General features: G+C 36.2%; 3 protein-coding genes across 3 annotated transcripts; all 3 read right to left on the minus strand.

Moving 5' to 3' along the window:
• Nucleotides 1-1,998: 1,998 nt before the first annotated feature.
• LOC134743008 (GPN-loop GTPase 2) lies at nucleotides 1,999-2,917 on the minus strand. The gene has a single exon (XM_063676271.1). It carries the CDS (start codon nucleotides 2,915-2,917, stop codon nucleotides 2,027-2,029), a length of 891 nt encoding a protein of 296 aa, XP_063532341.1. The 3' UTR covers nucleotides 1,999-2,026.
• Nucleotide 2,918: 1 nt separating this feature from the next.
• On the minus strand, nucleotides 2,919-3,335 carry LOC134742798 (proteasome assembly chaperone 3-like). The gene has a single exon (XM_063675984.1). It carries the CDS (start codon nucleotides 3,333-3,335, stop codon nucleotides 2,919-2,921), a length of 417 nt encoding a protein of 138 aa, XP_063532054.1.
• Nucleotides 3,336-16,630: 13,295 nt separating this feature from the next.
• Nucleotides 16,631-18,712, minus strand: LOC134743010 (zinc finger protein 239-like). Its single transcript, XM_063676273.1, has 2 exons — nucleotides 18,338-18,712; nucleotides 16,631-18,022 (listed from the first exon to the last, which is right to left on the minus strand). The coding sequence occupies exons 1-2, from the start codon at nucleotides 18,513-18,515 to the stop codon at nucleotides 17,127-17,129; spliced, it is 1,074 nt and encodes a 357-aa protein (XP_063532343.1). The 5' UTR covers nucleotides 18,516-18,712; the 3' UTR covers nucleotides 16,631-17,126.
• Nucleotides 18,713-19,674: the final 962 nt, after the last annotated feature.

A 19,674-nucleotide genomic window follows, 5' to 3' on the forward strand; every position in this document is an offset into this window, starting at 1 on the left:
GTTCTAATTCAACTTTGGAAAGCTTCTCATATAAATCTTGATTATTTTTGGATGTCATCTGAAAGTAAGAATTACCTATATTAACTTGAACAATCCCTAAATAAATAGGCATATTTAACCTCGGTACATAGTGTGCACTGTGCCAAGCGTTAGCGAAGGTCTCAGATTTAGCTCTGACAAAAACGCTTTCGTATTTCGGGATGTTCTTCTCTACAGCTCGCATTTCTCAACCGATTCCCGTGAATTTTTTTGAGCTAGATCGGTAGTTATATCTTAGATAGAATTTTTCTGTCGAAGTCCGCAGAAACTCGGCCTTCACCTTCCCATACAAACGGAGTTTCGTTCTCATTTTAAAACTACGTGTTGGAATGTATGTATAAATGAAACTTTGCACATACAATGACATGATTGTAATTAGTTTATATAGCTCCAGTTTATACAACAAACAAAATAAAGCAAAAACAAGTTTTGTATGAAAAACTTAAATTCGCTGTATTTATTTATAAATTTTACAGTATTTTTTTTACAATTTTCAAGCTTATCGCGAGGTCTACAGCTCACAGAGTCGCCTAATGAGGGCTACCGCGTTTAATTTCGCCGCTAGGGGCGCAGTGTAGATGGAGGTCTATCAAAATGTCAAATGCATAAGTAGAAGTTTTAGGGGTTGAAAGCTTTTTTATTGGGAATTTTCACTACTTATTCATAATTTGTGGTAAATCTTTGTCCATCTTTGATTAATCATGGTAAACAATAGATATAGGTAAATAAATGTGGTTTAAAAAAAAAGTGCAAACTAAAATATATGCACAATTAAACAGGTTGAAAAAATGGCACATTTAAACGTTAAAATACTTTTGTGTATATTAGAACGTATTGATTTTATAAAAATAAGCAAAGAAGAATTTCGAGATCTGTTTTCTGGACCTACATCTACAGTAGCGCCATCTGGTGAGCACAAAAACGGTAGCCCTCATTGTATTACTGCAGCAACTGACCTGACAGCGATTATTTGAGATACAGTCGATGGCAAAAATATCGATCCAGACAAATGGCTCAAAAATATGTGAACACGACTTTATAAGGGCTATCGTTTTTTTGCTCACCAGTTGGCGCCTCTGTTGATGGTGGTCCAAAAGACTAAAGAACAGCTGTCAGTCATTGAAGTGACAAGTGACATTTGACATTTCCAACTATGGAAAAGACCACCACCTACACTAGCGCCCCTAGCGGCGAATTCATACGCGTTAGCCCACATTGTCTGGTGTAAAAGAGCGTACACATATTTTTGAAACTGGGAATGTATATATATTTATGCCCTTGACTGTACAATCGCCCACAAAGATAGAGGTTTGAATAAGATGCATATACCTACTTATGGTAGGTGTTCCTTAAGGCAAGGTAAGAACTTTCAAGATTCATTTTTTATCGCACTATTATATTTCGTAGCCTGTTCACACGCAAGAGTTCATTAGCTAAGTTTTTACCTTCAGACTCGTAAATGTACCTACGACCAACTACGACTTTCAGCGACCGGGCAGAGCCGATTAGTTCTTTACTAGCTCCCAATTAAAATATGACTGCTGTATTTTCCTTCAAGAAGCTTCAAATTCCTTTGATTTATATTTATTTCATATCACGTTGGTGACAAACAAACATACAGCCCGCTTGACAGTAAGCGGTTACTATAGCCTAAGGACACAAGCAACTCCAGGGCTGTCTCATGCGCGTTGTTGGTCATAATAGTATGTATTGTTTCCATGCTTGCTAAGCCATAGCCCTCCTGATCTCATAATTTTTAATAATGCTCATGGAAGTTTGACAGAAAAATATTTCTGCAGGATCATAGAAAAATCCTTATTCCTCAACTTACGGGATACATCATACATTTATGGAGCAGCCCTGAGAAACTTTATGCATGGAATACATTGTGTACAGATTACTAAAGTCATCAAAGATTAAGTGGTACTAAAATTATATAAATATTGAAACACTAAGATATTTAAGAAGTAGATATTTTATTGAATAATTATTCTGTTGCTGTTGTTTCTCCAACTCCCATTGCACAAGCTAACATACTGTTTATGTGCCTGCCCTCTTCCGCTTTGAAAACATGCCCATTGGCCTTATCAACTAAATTCTTCACTTTTACTAAACTGTCCTCTTTCAACATGTCCACAAGTTGAAATGTTACTAAACTATAATCTTCAATTATAGAAACTAAAGCTTCATTTAATTTTTTGTACTTTTTAGTAAATGCATCAGTATCGAGACAATCAACCAAATAGTTTAGATCCAACACATCAGTGTAAAAGTCTATACCAAATTGCAATTTATCCATGTGTTTCTTAAGAAGGTCTATCTTAGTTAACAAATTAATATGTGGAAGTCCTATTTTTAACATGGCACTTAATGACAACATTAATGCAGAGATAAATTTTCCTGCATCTGAGCAGTGATGAGAATCAACCAAGTGCACAACACACAATTGAAGGTTGCTTTGTTCAGATAACTTGGAAAATATGTTTGGTAGGCTTTTATGGTGGCAGTACAATTCCACCTGTCCAGGCATATCAAATATGAAATTAGTTGAGTTTTCTCCTTCAATTTGATTTAACAGCCAGTCTATGTTTCGCTCTAAAAATTCCATGCAATACAGTAATGCTCCATTAGGTCCCAAGTTGTACTGATCCATAACTTCTTCAAGGACTATGAGTCGTCTTATATCTATATCTGGTTCGTAAGACATAAGTTCATTAGCAGGATCTAAGTTGACAATCACCACTTTTCTTCCTAACTTACGCAACAACCGAGACATCTTACAGCAATATGTTGTCTTGCCCGCACCAGGCGGACCCAACACCAGTTGACCATAATACTTGTGGACAGGCTTAAATCTCTTAATGCTTGTTAAAGACATCTTAATTACCCTGATCCCTCCTAAGATCTTGTACGATATCCACACAGGCCTTTAAAGTCTCAATGTCATAAGTCTTCAGGTTGATGAAGATGTTCAGTGGCTTAGTTATTTTGATGGCCTCTGCCAGGTACCTTGCTGCTACTTGTTGCTCCTCTCCTGTAGCACCAAAAATAACGTTTGTTGTATAAATATCACTACTCCCAAGGGGATTATGCACTTCGTCTTTCTGTACTGTTAACATGCTGCCAATTTTTTGGTATTGTGATAATATGAGCAATGTTTTATCTGTGTACTCGGCAAGAACTACTTCCGTGGGCACATCCTCAATATCTGCAGCAATTGATTTGAATAGCAATTGTTGACTGTCTTTTTCTGGATGTTTGATAGTTAAGTTCTTCATGACATCAAGCAGCTCCATTACCACTGATATCTAGAATTTTAAACCGCGTCACATTTTTGCCAAGACTACAATAATTGAAATGAATCGTACACGAATATGAAGAGTAAAACGAAAGTTAAAGTTAAGGGACGTGATCTTAAAAAGTAAGTTACATGTTACATTATAAAATGGCACATAAAGTATAATATAAATCAATGTGTACACACCTGAAATCGATTAGATTAAATTGTCTTTATAAGTATGTACTTCTCAACAATGAGAAAGACGAAAGAAGCCGCAGGCAAAATTCTTTCCTCAATCCTCAAGCAAAGCAGAAGACTAATTATTTTGTATAAGAAAAGAAATGAAGCGAAAGTATCGGTGATCGTGCAAAACGAGTTGTCAATTTTGACAACTCGGCTCGGGCACAGATAGCACAACACAAACAAAGGTATAAGTGAGGAAACCGTTGCATGCTTTAAAGTCATAACATACTACCGCAGTGTATTATCCTCTTGCACATTGCGCATGAAGCTTGAGCATGTTGAGTGATGTTGACCAAATAAGGCGCAGAAATTTCGCAAACCACTGGGCTTCTATAGTTGGTCAAACCAAATTGTCAGTAAATAAGAACAAAAAAACTCATCCTTTTCTTTTGGGTGCTAGTACTAGTGTAATGGGCGTACCACACCATCGCACCGCACCAAGGTCATTGTGCGACGCACCAATAAGTAAGAGCGAGAAAGAGATATCGCTCTTACTTATGGACTTGGTCTGCGTGGAATGATAATAACTATAGTTGGTCAAGCAAATCTTGTCAGTAGAAAAAGGCGCGAAATTCAAATTATCTATGGGCCGCTCTTTGCGCCTACATTTTTTAAATTTGCCGCCTTTTTCTACTGACAAAATTTGCGTGACCAACTATACTATCTTCGTCTTACACTAGTATGATTCTCTCTGTCTGTTTGAAATGAGACAGTTATAGATGTGATCGAATCGACCGATTTGATCAGAAAATAAATTGGCGTCAATTTTTTATAGTTGCACTTAAATATTTATTTTATTCTGTTTTCAGTCTTTGTTGTTATAACGGCAAATGTTCATCAAATTTCAACTGTCTAGCTATCACGGTTCATGAGATACAGCCTAGTGGCAGACAGACAGACAGCGGAGTCTTAGTAATAGGGTCCCGTTTTTACGGAACCCTAAAAAATGCCCTCAAACGCGAATACTAGTCACAAATTGATATTCTGCGTCCGCAACTTCATTTTATCGGTAATATTGGTCATAATCGGCGATCAAAATCAGCGAGCCAAATAATTAATTATTGGCGTTTGCGTCCGCACGGCCTGATTTGTTCGGACAATTTAATAGAATAGAAATAATTTATTCGTTAGCACACACAAATAGAAAATTATATAAAACAGAGAAACATAAAAAAGAAAAATGCCACGAAATGGTCTCACCTCAGCATGTTGCTGGCGACTTCCAGTGTCGCGACGCTCTCATAATGAACACTATAGACAAGCAAATATACTAGACTACCATAATAGTCCAGAACTCCGCGACAATAGGAATAAATGGTATTGTATGTGAGTGTTGAGGAGTGGTTAGTCCTACCTCACAGTCCAGTTGTAGTCTTGATAATCTGCTTCGCTCATCTGCCTTATGCACCATCTGTGGTTAAAAGGGTTTATATGAAATGACGCATCACTAAGTGTCTACCACTAAGTATGAGAGTTTAAACCTCTATCTTTTATGTCTATATGTTTCTAAGGATGATGGCATCTTCCATCAATCATAAATAAGTGTCAAATGATATCTATTAGCTACTATAACATGTATGAGTACCATCTCACTAGACCGGATGAAGGCTACCAAGTGCCATAGCTGCACATTTACAATCATAAGGGGGGCGCCTGGCGGCCGAAGCCGCCACCCTTTCGTGCTGATAAAGGAATACATAGCGACCGTAGTCACCTCTGCACTCCTGCACAAGATAAAGGAGAACCTAGCAGCCAAAACCACAGAACTCCTAGAGCCGGCCACACTGACGAAGGAGACGCCAGCAGCCGAAGCCACCTCTCTCCTACATAATCTATAAATTACCTAGTCCGCCTTACCTAAGATGGGCTCCAAAGAACTTCCACGACCTTCATCGTGAACTCATAGGTACAAACTTACTGGATCCACGGATTACCGCGTGGCAACCAGCAAGATGGCTATTAAGTTATAAATCAAGATAATTGTACAATAGTATAAGACAATAGGTACAAAGCAGTAAACACTTAGCTTTCAGGTAAACCAGCCCATGTGGTCACCGACTCTGCGCGTCGCCTTTCTTGGCTTCTTGATAATAACACTTGATAGCACACATTATATCAGATCACATTATTAGATCTATCTTCTTCTTCTTCTAATGAGAGAATGGCCGGTTATTACCCAAATATGAACTTTTGTCTCATCGAAATGTTAAACCATAGACAATATCTTATTTAAATCTTCGCGACACTGTCGAACCGATCCGACTTGACTCGATCGGATCGACTGTCGCGACACTGCCGACTAGACAGGAAAAATGACGATTTATAGATAGATATTCAATTTTGATTACGTTCTTTCTCTCTATCCATTGTCTTAAGGTCTAGGATCTTTCCTCTTTAACTGACCTTAACTTTATCGTCATCAAGTTTCCATTTACTTGTAGCTTCCTCTAAGTGTAGTAAAGTTGGGATAATAAGTCTCAGTCAGCTTTATTAAGTATGCTTATTTACTTACTTACATATTCCGTAAAAATACTTAAAAATGTGGGTACTCTAATTCAATTAATACTTTCCTAGAACAAATACCCAACTTTGGTATCTGAACTATCTGACATTGTACTACGAACAACTCTGTTTAAAGTCAGTCCTTCATTAACTAACTAATAGTCGTTTCGTCTGTCAATTTAAATCTCTCAGATATTCGCTCAAGGAATTAAATCGCGACCTCTTCTAATATGTATGATTATTATAAACACTCATCATTACCAGGATAACCACCATATCATCCTCTAAGTTTAATGTTGCTAACAACTTAAGCAAACTCAGTTTCCTTTTCTTAGTCTTGAAATTGAATAATTATATGTTATTAATTTATTATGCACATAAAAGTCGTATTCATCTCTATTTATCCAAATAATAACTCTGTATTGTACTTCTAACCAAGTTAGAACGTCACTGTTATCTCATTTGTTAATATTATGAATCTAGACTATATTCTAAATCCACCCTTGGCTTTATACTCTGATACGAACCCACACTGTCACTGTGGGTCTTACTTGATTACAATCGTACTCGGATATCTTACGGGTCTTACACCCATTAATACAAACATCGATGCCACAGCGAGCCTTACACGATACAGAAATTGCATTCACCGCCTCATGCGTGAATAAAACCATCGATGCCATAGCGGGCCTTACACGATAGGTACAGATTTTACTTTCACCGCCTCATGCGTGAGTAAAAACATTGATGCCACAGCGGGCCTTACACGATGTCACAACAAAGTAGCTGCTGCTAAATCTAGCAGTAGCTGCAGGAATCTGTCTTCTGTCTTTCCTGCTGTCTGTCTTGGTCTGTCAACCTCATTCGTTACTATATGGACTTGTCCTGCTTGGCAGCCCTCCCCAATAAAAGGAAGAAGGCAAGTAAGTGCACTTTCAAGTCGTAATCGTTTAACATTAATAACGAAAATATCTGACAGTCTGTATACTAACAAGACTACTCATAAAGTGTTATTTGAACACCTAGATGTAAGTATCATATTTATGAGTTTTATCTCCAAGAGTATATTTTATATTAGACGTAAATACTGCCCTTAGGCACTTCATATAAGTACATACACATGTACATGACAAACTCATTTAAATTCTGGCACAGATCGCTTTTGATCGAAAGTAACTCAAGACTTAGTTTTAATTACTTGTATAATAACAACTACGTATTACTAAAATATTTAGCCCACATAATGTCCCACTGCTGGGCACAGGCCTCCTCTCCAGCGCGAGAAGGGCGTGGGTCCTCATACTCAAGTAAAAGCACAAATAAGTTAGATTAATAGCCAAAGCGAAACTTAAAATGGCTCAGAACCATACATCTTAATTGTCGATTACCTACGTAATTACTGTTGTTCTTAAATGTGCCATTAATTCAGTGCTTAATATAGCGATTCCAATGTAGTTTTAACATGTAGTCTAAAATAACTGTTTCACATAGTATAAACATCGCTTACTCTTACCCACGAGACTAAAAAACCCGTTATGTTATTCTGTGGCAACATCATTTGCCTGTAAGCATATATATAATAATTCAATTAAATTACTATTTCAAAATCTAATTTGGTTACGAGAGTTTCCTTGATAGGTACATCAAACTTTAATTTACTTGTAACGATCTGCAATATTAATTCATTTTTATAATCGTTACTCCCGAAGTTGTATGCAAATTTCATACTCAATTTCAATTACGTCATATAATGTCTGCACAAATTCTCTTAATTTGTTTACTGAATATATTATCGTTCTCTACACATAAAGGCAAACTATATCATTGTAATCCATTACTGTTAACCAACGTGTCTGAAGTTAAGAACTTTAATGACATATATATTATATATTCAATAATATTCATCTACTTTGCACTCCATTTTGCTAAAGTTCTTGTTGTAACACATTATATTGTTACATAACAAATATATCATCAAAGCGCGGCGTTTATAACCCAAACGGCCAAAATGTTAACTCTTTATTCGTTTCAATCAATCGATGTGAAACGCTTCCGTATGTCAACGTAGCTATTATAACATAGGTATCTCCTTTTCAAACTATATGACGAGAAAGTTCACGTGCATCTGAGATGTAAATACATAGGATGTAAACGGCAATTCAAGAAAGTTTATAAGCAATAAATATGAATGGGTCAACAAGTTATTGCACCTAATACTAGGTGAATTGCTAATTCCTCAATTTCGCGGCTCGCACTGCTCTTGTTACGGAACCCATTCTAATAGAAATACTATAGGTATCTAAGACCATAACATAACTAATAAGAATCACATCTTCCGTTTCTTTCATCATCATATTGATCCTTCATAAGGCATAAGGATGTCAGAAATTATGCAAAATTGAACTCTATCACTTTGAAACAAAGTTCTCAATCATGGGAGAAATATATTCCCTCTGTCTTACAAAGGCTCAATAATTCAACATATTTTTCTATGAATCGCTAGTAATCTTCAAGAGGACATCTTTCCCTTCTGGAACTTTAAAACCACAATATACTATAGCTTTGTTCTTCGAATACATTCGTTCTGAATCTGAATATACTATAGCTTAATTCTTCGACTTCATTCATTCTGAATCTGTATATACTATAGCTTATTTCTTCGACTACATTCGTTCTGAATAACATCACTTAATCGAATTTAATCTGTCGTGAGACATATTAACATCAAATAAATTTTACGGTAGGTACGCGATACACAGCCGTCGTGAACGCTGCTTGCACTGTTAGTGCTTGAGAAACGAAACTTATGCTCTCCGAAACATGTCGCACGAGTGACTAAAACAAGTGAGTCTAAACAGTATAGTATATTTAACATCATTTAAGTTGTTGCCATTGATTCTATTGCGATTGATTACTAAATATCACTGGCTAGTAAGTAAGTTTCAACCAGATAATGATTTTTCATTTCATTTCATTTCATCTCTAAGTCAAATTTCTCATTAATTCTCCAAAGACTCTTTTAAATTCAAATTTTTACTCAATACATAGTTACTTAAATTTATCAACTTATTCTCATTATCCAAGTAACTAATAAAACGGATGAACATGATCTCCCTGCCACAGGTTGCTACCTGTGGCAAGGAGCTAAAATCCATCAGGGAGCTAACTTTACTGAAGTAATCAATCTGAATATTTAGGCAGAAGGAACATTTTCCATTCTTATTTTATTTATTTTTTCTACTTTCAAATTTGTGTCTTTTTTACATGCTCAGCAAAACATCTAACTTCTAGATTTTAGGCCAACTCTCTATTCAACAAATTTCATATCAGGATAAAAAAAATTGTTAGTTGTATGATGATGATGATGATAATGATCTCAAATAATAGAAACATACTGAATGTTTCTACCTCTGCTGACTCGCCTTTACTTATAGCAAAGTACGCTGTGCATGAACTAATTTATCACAATTATACTAATTTGTCATCAGCTCACAGTTTGAGCTATGCAAGAATGAATAATTACCTAATTATTACGGTTAGGTACACTATAGTCATTTCACTTTCAACTTCCTTACTTCTGACTCAAGAATTACTAAGTAGGCATGTATTTATTTATACCTATAAGGTAAAATTTAAATTTATTAGGTATATATATATATATATATGCTCTCTATATCATAAAGAAAACATAGTGAAGAACTAATCTTCTGTTATTAATATGATACTAATATATCACTTTCAAACAACCAACTGTAACAAGCAACTAGTTACAATTTAAATTCATTACATTATAAGTTCATGTATAATGCTAAACTTGTCGGTTATTTTACGAAATTTATTACTAATTCTCATTCTTCCCACGGAAGTATTCTTACATACTCTACACAATCAAACTTAACTTGACCAATTACAAATTTTAAGGTTTGTCACAAGCATTTGCGTTTAGTGACTTGTAAAATTAGGAATTATTTTCATATCTTTCATGTCATCATGCTCATAAGAGCTTATTGAGCTTATACGCCCATGCTCCTTTGAGCGCTATACGAAGGCATAATATTCGGTGTCCCGAATAATTTCTTGCATATGTCTAACGACTCAAGAGACTAAAATTTCCAATTGTTCAATTAATCGTAGGAATTAGGAAAACATACATCCATACATTATTCGAATTTAAGTCCTTTTGTAACATTTCATATCACGGGTGCGGGGCGAGACTTCTAAAAACTAATAAAAACAAAATTCGAATCGCTCATGTTCAGGTCCTTTGCCAACAGCAAATTAATAACAAGTAATAAATTATTAGAATTTAAATTTTCAACTATACACCGGACTTATTACAATTTATGTATAATACTTTCCTTTATACAACAACTATTTTGACCGGACTAGAAAATAATACCTTTAATTTTCAAGCAAAGCCCTAACGGCCGACGACGATAACAAAACAATTATTCCCCGTAGTATCCACAAATAAACGAGAGTTTCATTTTATCAACAATCGCAATTTTTATTCAAGCGTCAAAAACGGTTACTCAAACGAACCTCAAGTTGACATATTCGCGGGCGAAAATAGCGCGAAGTGAATTTGACAAATGTCAAGATTGTCAGTCTATGTCCATGTCAAGATGTCATTGACCTCCGGCGGCTCGGTTGATTCCAATCTTTCTTAGCCCTTTAAAACTGAGAATGATATACTAAAGGTGTACGTTACGTACTTATGGGACATGTGTGTATGATGTTCTAGCAGTGACCTTTGTGCTAAATTTCCTTAACTGCATATAAAACCAGTGGATGAATCATACGTGCAATTAGCTGTGTTACTTAGGGAACAACAGAAACTCCTCTCAAATCGACCTCAGATCTAAACGCACTCAAATGATTGATCTGTTGTTCAAACAATACGCGATACAAGCCCCTTTCTCGAACAGGCTACCATCCGTGTGCAAACGTAGTACGTGATACCTTTTGTACCTTGGACAAACGTCAAAACTTTAAAATTTAAAGTGACTATTTAAAGTTTAAATAATCACTTTATCAACAAAATTGTTCTTCCAAATTTAATTGCATATTCTGCTATAGACACTCAAAACAAAATGTTAACAGAACAATTTCTTTTCACAACATTACTGTAATATTGAATATTAAACTATATTTTCATGACTATGTTTTTGTTTCATTTGTACCTTCGAATATCACCTTTCATTCTTTACATCATGCTGAATTAAAGAAATATACTGGAACACCAGACTGGTGTCAAATAAAATTGTCATTCCGTATATAAACATCCGTCAGCCCTTTATTCTTTAAATAGCATTCTATTTATGGTTAAGGTATGTATACCTTCTGATAATAATTGTAGGTATTATTTGTTAATTACTATTAGATAAGAATACACAATGCTTTACAAAATTTCCTGCAAGCATTAAGTGTAGGCAACGACTCTAGAAATTTGAAACTGTATATAAATGGATAATTTGTCCAATAATGCATTTTTTACTCAATACTTTAAAACAAAGTGTAAGAATATGGGTCAACATTCTATTTCAACATAACCCAAGTCGAATTCAGGCTTTACTCAACTTCACAAGTGAAAATTTATTAAGACACTGTATCGACAAGCACGCTAACAACTGATAGCTTTGTTATTTTTTTGTATTTAGCTACTCAGTGTAGCATATTGCTTTGTCACATTAGAATATGGTCTTACCCCTTTCTATAAACATTGTGAGAATTTAGAATGCAGTAACAATTTTTAAATGCTTATCTTATTATTCACCACAATCACAGCAAAGTGTGACAGCTGTCCAAGAAAAGTACATAGGGAGTTCAAGTGTTATTCCCTGGGTCACCTTACTTACTTTCTTAAGGTACAATTCCCCTTAGCAACTTTATATTACATTCTAGTTATTATACTCTGACCAACATATGCCAACTCAAGGAAAATTATAAAGGTTAAATATCCTTGCTACATGTAGATATTTTAGAACCAGCTGAATAAGCTAGGCGCTACTTTTATCTATTACACACTGAGGTAAGTCTGTATACCTTTGACTACTTGTAGGTAGGTGTTTCATCTAATGTACATTTTCCTTCGCTTTATGTGTACAATCAAGAATATTTATTTCTTTACTTAATACTGTAGGTACTATGTACCATAGACCATGTATGGTCAGCAAAATACGTATGTTTAACACTTGAGTGTTTCTTGAAACTCCTGATGCTCAACTCTATAATTTAACTGAATTTATAGTAAATAAATTAACTGAATTTATAGTTTTGCAGGTATATCAAGGTAAGTTATGTACTATATAGTTTATCCGCCTACAGTCAAGCTGAAATCAAAGGACTACTTTGAACTCAAGGATCAGGAAAGAAGATGAGATACTCAAGCGTGTTGTGACACATAGAATAGAATAATCTTGACTTACTTACTGTCAGCATGTAATTTCAACAAGTACTAAAATGTTTTGTCTACTTCGGTAATAAAGTAGTTAGCTCAACTAGTTAGTTAGTAGGTAACCATCCTTATGTACGGACACATTTGTGCCGTCAACGGCTTACAACAATACTAAAGCGCAATAAAAAACAAATCTAGGCCCACTTCTCAGGTAGCATTTTCATTTAAATGTTACTGTCCAATTACTACAATCATGTAGGTATCTTAATGACTTGACATTACTATCTCATATATCATTGAAATTAAATTTATCTAGTGTGCTTCTCTGATACTTTGATTTATCTCTGTCCACTGTAATAAGTCAAGTTTGACTCTCCTTAGAAAGTTAGGTACACCTGGGACAAGAGAAATAAAATCAATTGATTTATTTGACACTAACAATCAGTACATGTAGGTATGCATAGCATAGCATGATGTGAATATCTACTTTCTAATTTATCAAGAAGTATTTTGACTATCATATTATTTTCAACAGAATTTAATAGGGTACATCTGTAGGTATGTAAAATTTCAATCCGTTTTGAGTCATACCTCATTAGTTAATTTGTGAATCTTATGTCGCTCTAGACAATTTCTTCACTATCAGTGTCTGTCGGGGTTCATAACATAGCTTTTTTGTCAGTCACTCAGTAATAAGTGCCATAGCAAGTGAACTTTAAGGCAATTTAGAAACTGATCATTTAGTACTTAAGTTTCATTACTTATTAATTTAGATCAAGCAATTGACTTAACAACAAAAATTCATTTAACTTTTGAATGTCACTACTTGTAATAGCCTCCCCGAAGCTACTCGTGAACTATCTAACCCATGAAGCAATGATAACAACACCAAACAGCCTCGGCCGCAGACTGAAAGATGCAGCGATTAATGCCTCATCCCTAAACTAATATTTCAAACAAATTATATTGAAACAAGCATTCAAATATTAGACTTTACAAATTTACTAGGTATTGACTTTTAGCACTTCCAGCCAAATGAGATTAAATTACATAGTCTATGAGTATCAATAATGAATTAACTCAATGTTACACTATACTACAAGTATCTACACTTGTTTATTAGTATTAACAGACTTGAAACTCAAGCAACTTTGCGACGCACAACTGTAAAGTAGTTAGAAAATCTGTCTGTCATCTCTCATAAAGTTTATAAACCACAAATGGTACTGGAAAGGTCCAAGGATCCAATCAATCCTAAATCTCAGCACACTTCACCATTTTGTCGCGACGCTCTCATAATGAACACTATAGACAAGCAAATATACTAGACTACCATAATAGTCCAGAACTCCGCGACAATAGGAATAAATGGTATTGTATGTGAGTGTTGAGGAGTGGTTAGTCCTACCTCACAGTCCAGTTGTAGTCTTGATAATCTGCTTCGCTCATCTGCCTTATGCACCATCTGTGGTTAAAAGGGTTTATATGAAATGACGCATCACTAAGTGTCTACCACTAAGTATGAGAGTTTAAACCTCTATCTTTTATGTCTATATGTTTCTAAGGATGATGGCATCTTCCATCAATCATAAATAAGTGTCAAATGATATCTATTAGCTACTATAACATGTATGAGTACCATCTCACTAGACCGGATGAAGGCTACCAAGTGCCATAGCTGCACATTTACAATCATAAGGGGGGCGCCTGGCGGCCGAAGCCGCCACCCTTTCGTGCTGATAAAGGAATACATAGCGACCGTAGTCACCTCTGCACTCCTGCACAAGATAAAGGAGAACCTAGCAGCCAAAACCACAGAACTCCTAGAGCCGGCCACACTGACGAAGGAGACGCCAGCAGCCGAAGCCACCTCTCTCCTACATAATCTATAAATTACCTAGTCCGCCTTACCTAAGATGGGCTCCAAAGAACTTCCACGACCTTCATCGTGAACTCATAGGTACAAACTTACTGGATCCACGGATTACCGCGTGGCAACCAGCAAGATGGCTATTAAGTTATAAATCAAGATAATTGTACAATAGTATAAGACAATAGGTACAAAGCAGTAAACACTTAGCTTTCAGGTAAACCAGCCCATGTGGTCACCGACTCTGCGCGTCGCCTTTCTTGGCTTCTTGATAATAACACTTGATAGCACACATTATATCAGATCACATTATTAGATCTATCTTCTTCTTCTTCTAATGAGAGAATGGCCGGTTATTACCCAAATATGAACTTTTGTCTCATCGAAATGTTAAACCATAGACAATATCTTATTTAAATTTCGCGACACTGTCGAACCGATCCGACTTGACTCGATCGGATCGACTGTCGCGACATCCAGCGCTGATCTTCCGGTGAGACCATCCGGTGAAACAATCACGACAGGTAACAAAAAAAAACAACAAAATTAATGTATAACATACAAAAGACAAAGACAGAGATAAGTTAAAAATACATATTACAATAAACGGTATTCATGAAATAAAACTATGAAAACGGATTATATCGCGTATATTGAATTTATAATTCATCCCGACGTTTCGAACTCTTTACAGCGTTCGTGGTCAACGGGTGACTGTCAATTATAAATTCAATATACGCGATATAATCCGTTTTCATAGTTTTATTTCATGAGTAACTATCGCGGTAACCGAAGACAATATTATAAACGGTATTATTACGTACAGCTGTTAGGCCAGGATTACACTCGTAAGTTTTACTTACGTAAGTAGGGACACAGCTATACTACAGAATGAGATATGAATATCGTTATCTCATTCTAGCAAACAGCTTTGTCCGTACTTACGTAAGTAAAACTTACGAGTGCAATCCTGGCTTTATATCCGGCCGAACTCAGTTCGGCCGTACATTATGCCTAAGAATAGCTAACGCCATGCGGCAGATACACATCATACTTAATCAGATTAGTACTAAACAAATCCAAAGCGAAAGTATGTCTGTTACCTCTTCACGCTTAAACTGCTAAATTTGGGACCGTGCGCGGTGGAGGGTCTGCCATCTTGTGGCCTGAATCGGAACCATAAACATGTGCATCACATGTACATTGACACTTCACGCCAAAGCAAGAGCTGCTATCTTGTGGGCTACTTTGGAAGCATAAACTACACATTTACGCCTCGCGCCAAAAATCTGACGTCTCCTGTGCTGCCCCCTACAGTTTATGCACGCTCCCTTGAGACCCGGGAAACGACGACATAGGATAGTTTATTAACAATCATCATCATCATTCCACGCAGACGAAGTCGATAAATCCATCCATACCAATATTATAAATGCGAAAGTCTGTCTGTCTGTCTGTGTGTTACCTCTTCACGCTTAAACCGCTGAACCGATTCAGTTGAAATTTGGTATACAGATAGTTTGAGTCCCGGGGAAGGACATAGGATACTTTTTATCCCAGAACTCACCCCTCAAGGGCGTGAAAAGGGGGGTGGAAATTTGTATGGGGAATCAATAACCGCTGAACCGATTTAGATGAAACTTGGTATGGGGATAGTTTGAGCTGTGGGAAATAATACAGAATAACTTTTATCCCCGAAATCATTCCTTAAGGGTGTAAAAAATGGGGTGGAAATGTATAGTGTGGACCAATTTGGGGGTGAAAAAGGACGGATTAAAAAGCAGATTTGTTTAAGAATTAAGGTACCCAAATTACTAATTCCACGCAGACGAAGTCGCGGGCAAAAGCTAGTACTATATATATATAGGTCCGAATGGGATGGTCTTTGGCCAGGATTACACTTGTAAGTTTTACTTACGTAAGTAGGGACAAAGCTATTTGCTAGAACGAGATAACGATATTCATATCTCATTCTGTAGTATAGCTGTGTCCCTACTTACGTAAGTAAAACTTACAAGTGTAATCCTGGCCTTATGGACCTTTATATATTGTTGTGTTCCCCACTGGATGATAAATACGTACGTTATGTTATCCCTGCCAAGTTGGTGCAACAGGCGTAATCGCAGTCAATGCGGTGAAATGGAATGAGATTGAAGTTACTGTTAATTTTTCTTTGTCATTTACTGATGGCTTTAATCAACACAACTTAATTTATATTGAAGAAAAATTTTCTTTTTCTCATTTCGCAGCTAACACTCTAATAGGGGAATGAAATGATATTAACTATAAAAACGGTCAGTTCATTTAAAACATTTATTAAACACTCGCGTTTGATACCGACATTGGACCAGCAATTGCTGTTTGCCTTCTTTCTAACATATTTGTTAGACATAGACTACGAGTGTCTGTCGCGGTAGACCCGCTAATATCATGCATGAGTCTGAGTAGTCTCGAGTTTGTTATATATGTTACATACACAACATGTTACCTAGACAACAAACTGTAGTAGTGTGTGTAGTTGAAGTTAACAAACTGACGGCTTCTTTATTACAATTTCAATCCTTTTGCTTAAAACTTAAGGTAAATATTCATTTACCACCAGCTCAAAAATTACAAAAACAATATAGTAACTTGTCCTAAAGGTTGTTTGAGATCACTTCTTAACAATAAGACTGCCTCTTTTTTTCCTCTATCTGTAATCAAAATTGTTTTTTATGGAGCCATTTCTTTTATATCTATCTATTTAAATTGACCAAAAATATGTGTAGCTTTGATTGCATAAAACATAAAATCAATTATTTATTTTTAGTCATGTGAATTTTTAAATGCTTGTTGCACTCTTGTTTATCTACAAACCTTTTATTACAAATTTCGCATGCAAAAGGTCTCTCATTATTGTGGGCTCGTATATGGCGGACTAAATAATACTTGCGCTTAAAACTTTTTTTACAAATGTCACATGAATAAGGTCTTTCCCCGGTGTGGGTTCTTAGGTGTCTCCTCAATTCATTCTTATTAGGCCTCCGCATATTACAAAATTGGCATGTAAATTCCCACTGTTTTTCATCTGTATGTGAGCATATCATATGTACCTCTAAATTCTGTTTACAAGTGAAACTATTTGAGCACACATTACAGCGGTACGGCTTGGCTCCTGAGTGACTTTTTTTGTGTCTATTTAGATTTACTTTTTCTGTAAACCTCTTATCGCAAAGATCACAAGAAAAAGGTTTTTCCCCAGTATGGGTCCGCTCATGATTTGTTAGTAAATATTTCGAGTTGAATGCCTTTTCACAGAATTCACATTTAAATGGCTTCTCAAAAACATGTGTTTGCCTGTGTTTAGAATAAGTATGGGAACTTGTAAACTGCATGCGGCAATTTTTACAAGTAATAATTTCTTTATTTTTCTTTCCTTTTTTCTTTAAGGTAGGTTTATCTATATTATGAGTAAGCATGTGCCTAGTAAGACTTGAATTATTGTCAAATATTTTCTGGCAGATTCTGCATTTAAGAAAATCTTTGTTAATAACAAATTCATCCAGAGTTGGACTTGAGCATGATTCCTTGGTAATACATACTTCTATCTGGCTACCATGAATAGTAACAATATTACTATCTTCAGTAGCTTCAAATTCTGCATCAACTATTATTGATTCTTTCTTAATAGTTCCCTCTGTTAGACATGCCACTGTAACCAAAAAAAACTTTTAGAAACCATGTAGAGATTGAATACTGGTATTATATTCATACAAATAAACTGGTATACAACTTTTTTTTCTGTTGTTAATGTATACATTTTCATTGTATTCAGCATTATATAATATAGAAGAAATACTGCACATGCAGGGAGATAAACTGATTTGTACCAGTTACAATCTCCACCAAGCCAGCAGAAAATAAGGGATTTTAAAAGATGCAAATGATGGATGGCCATTTTTATATTAAGTATTTCAATTATACATTTATAAAATTAAGTATTATTAATTTGGCATTAGTTGCTAACCTTCTATGTCTAAATTTTCTAAAGGTTCAACCTTGACATGTACATCGTACAGGTCCGGACGGGAAGTCTTTGGTCCGGTAAGATCCTCGGTCTCATACTTTGGTTCTCCTTTTATCGGCACAGTGGTCACAAAAGGTTTGGCGTCGTGGTCACTCTCTGAGTGCAGTAAAAACTCCATGATTGACGCGGTTTTAGAAGATATTAGTCATATTCCTTAATTAATAATGTCGACTGATGCTGGCATTATCAACAATTTCTGGCTAAAAAGATTTAAGTAGTCACAAATAACTGAGAAGCCGCTGTTATTCAATCAAGAAATTCAAGAAAAAAAACAAGCAGCAGCATCAAAACAGCACAGCAACAGCAACAAGATGACATGACATGACATGAAAGAAACAACTGAAAAAAGAAACATTTGACAATGACAGACATGCAATATTGCCAGATCATATATTAAAAAGGGGACCACAAATTTACAAAAAAAAGGACAAATTAAAACGAAAACAGGATTTTTAAAATGTGGAATTGTGGATTTTGCCGCAATTTATTAGCAAAGCGGGGTAAAAGGAATATGTGGACCGCACCAAACTCGTGGTTTGGTACGTAATTCTGGTACGCCTTTTAAACCGTGGTGTAAAAGCTATAAGCGCAAGCGCGCCGCCTCGCTGATCAGCAGGGTGAGGGCCAGCGCCAACAGCATCCTGGCAATGTTTGCAGGCAGGTTGGATGGTGATGATGAGCACCTTAACCACTGCAGTGCGCTCCATATAATTATTTATTTCATACGAGCGTACCGGACCGAGGCCTTGGTCCGGTCAGTACATGAATCTAGTATAATGGCCGTAACACGCCATCGCATCGCACCAAGGTCATTGTGCGACGCACCCATACGTAAGAGCGAGAAAGAAATATTGCTTTCTCGCTCTTATGGTTGCGTCACACAATGACCTTGGTGCGGTGCGATGGTGTGTTACGCCCTTAAGGGTATGCATGCAGGAGCAACTTAGTCGCCAGGCGATTTATTTGTCTCTTGACGATAAATGAATCGCCTTACAGTGCGATACGAATTTACAGTGCGACAGAGAGGCAACACGTCGAACGTGGTTCGCGGTAGGCTCTCTGGCCGACCGGCGACCTATTTGTCGCCCGTGCGCGCATTTGCATTGAAACCAATAGGGAAGAAGACAGTTTCGTCGCGGGCTTGTCACCGAACCCGCGGACAAAAAGGTCTCCCGGGCATGGTGAACAAGGAGCCAAATCTCTATGTATGAAAAGTGTCCATCAAAAAACAGTAATTAGGCGGCGCCACCATACACCGAAATACTACCAAAAACAAC

This window comes from Cydia strobilella, chromosome 7 (assembly GCF_947568885.1).
Source record: "Cydia strobilella chromosome 7, ilCydStro3.1, whole genome shotgun sequence".
Taxonomy (NCBI): Eukaryota; Metazoa; Arthropoda; class Insecta; order Lepidoptera; family Tortricidae; genus Cydia; species Cydia strobilella.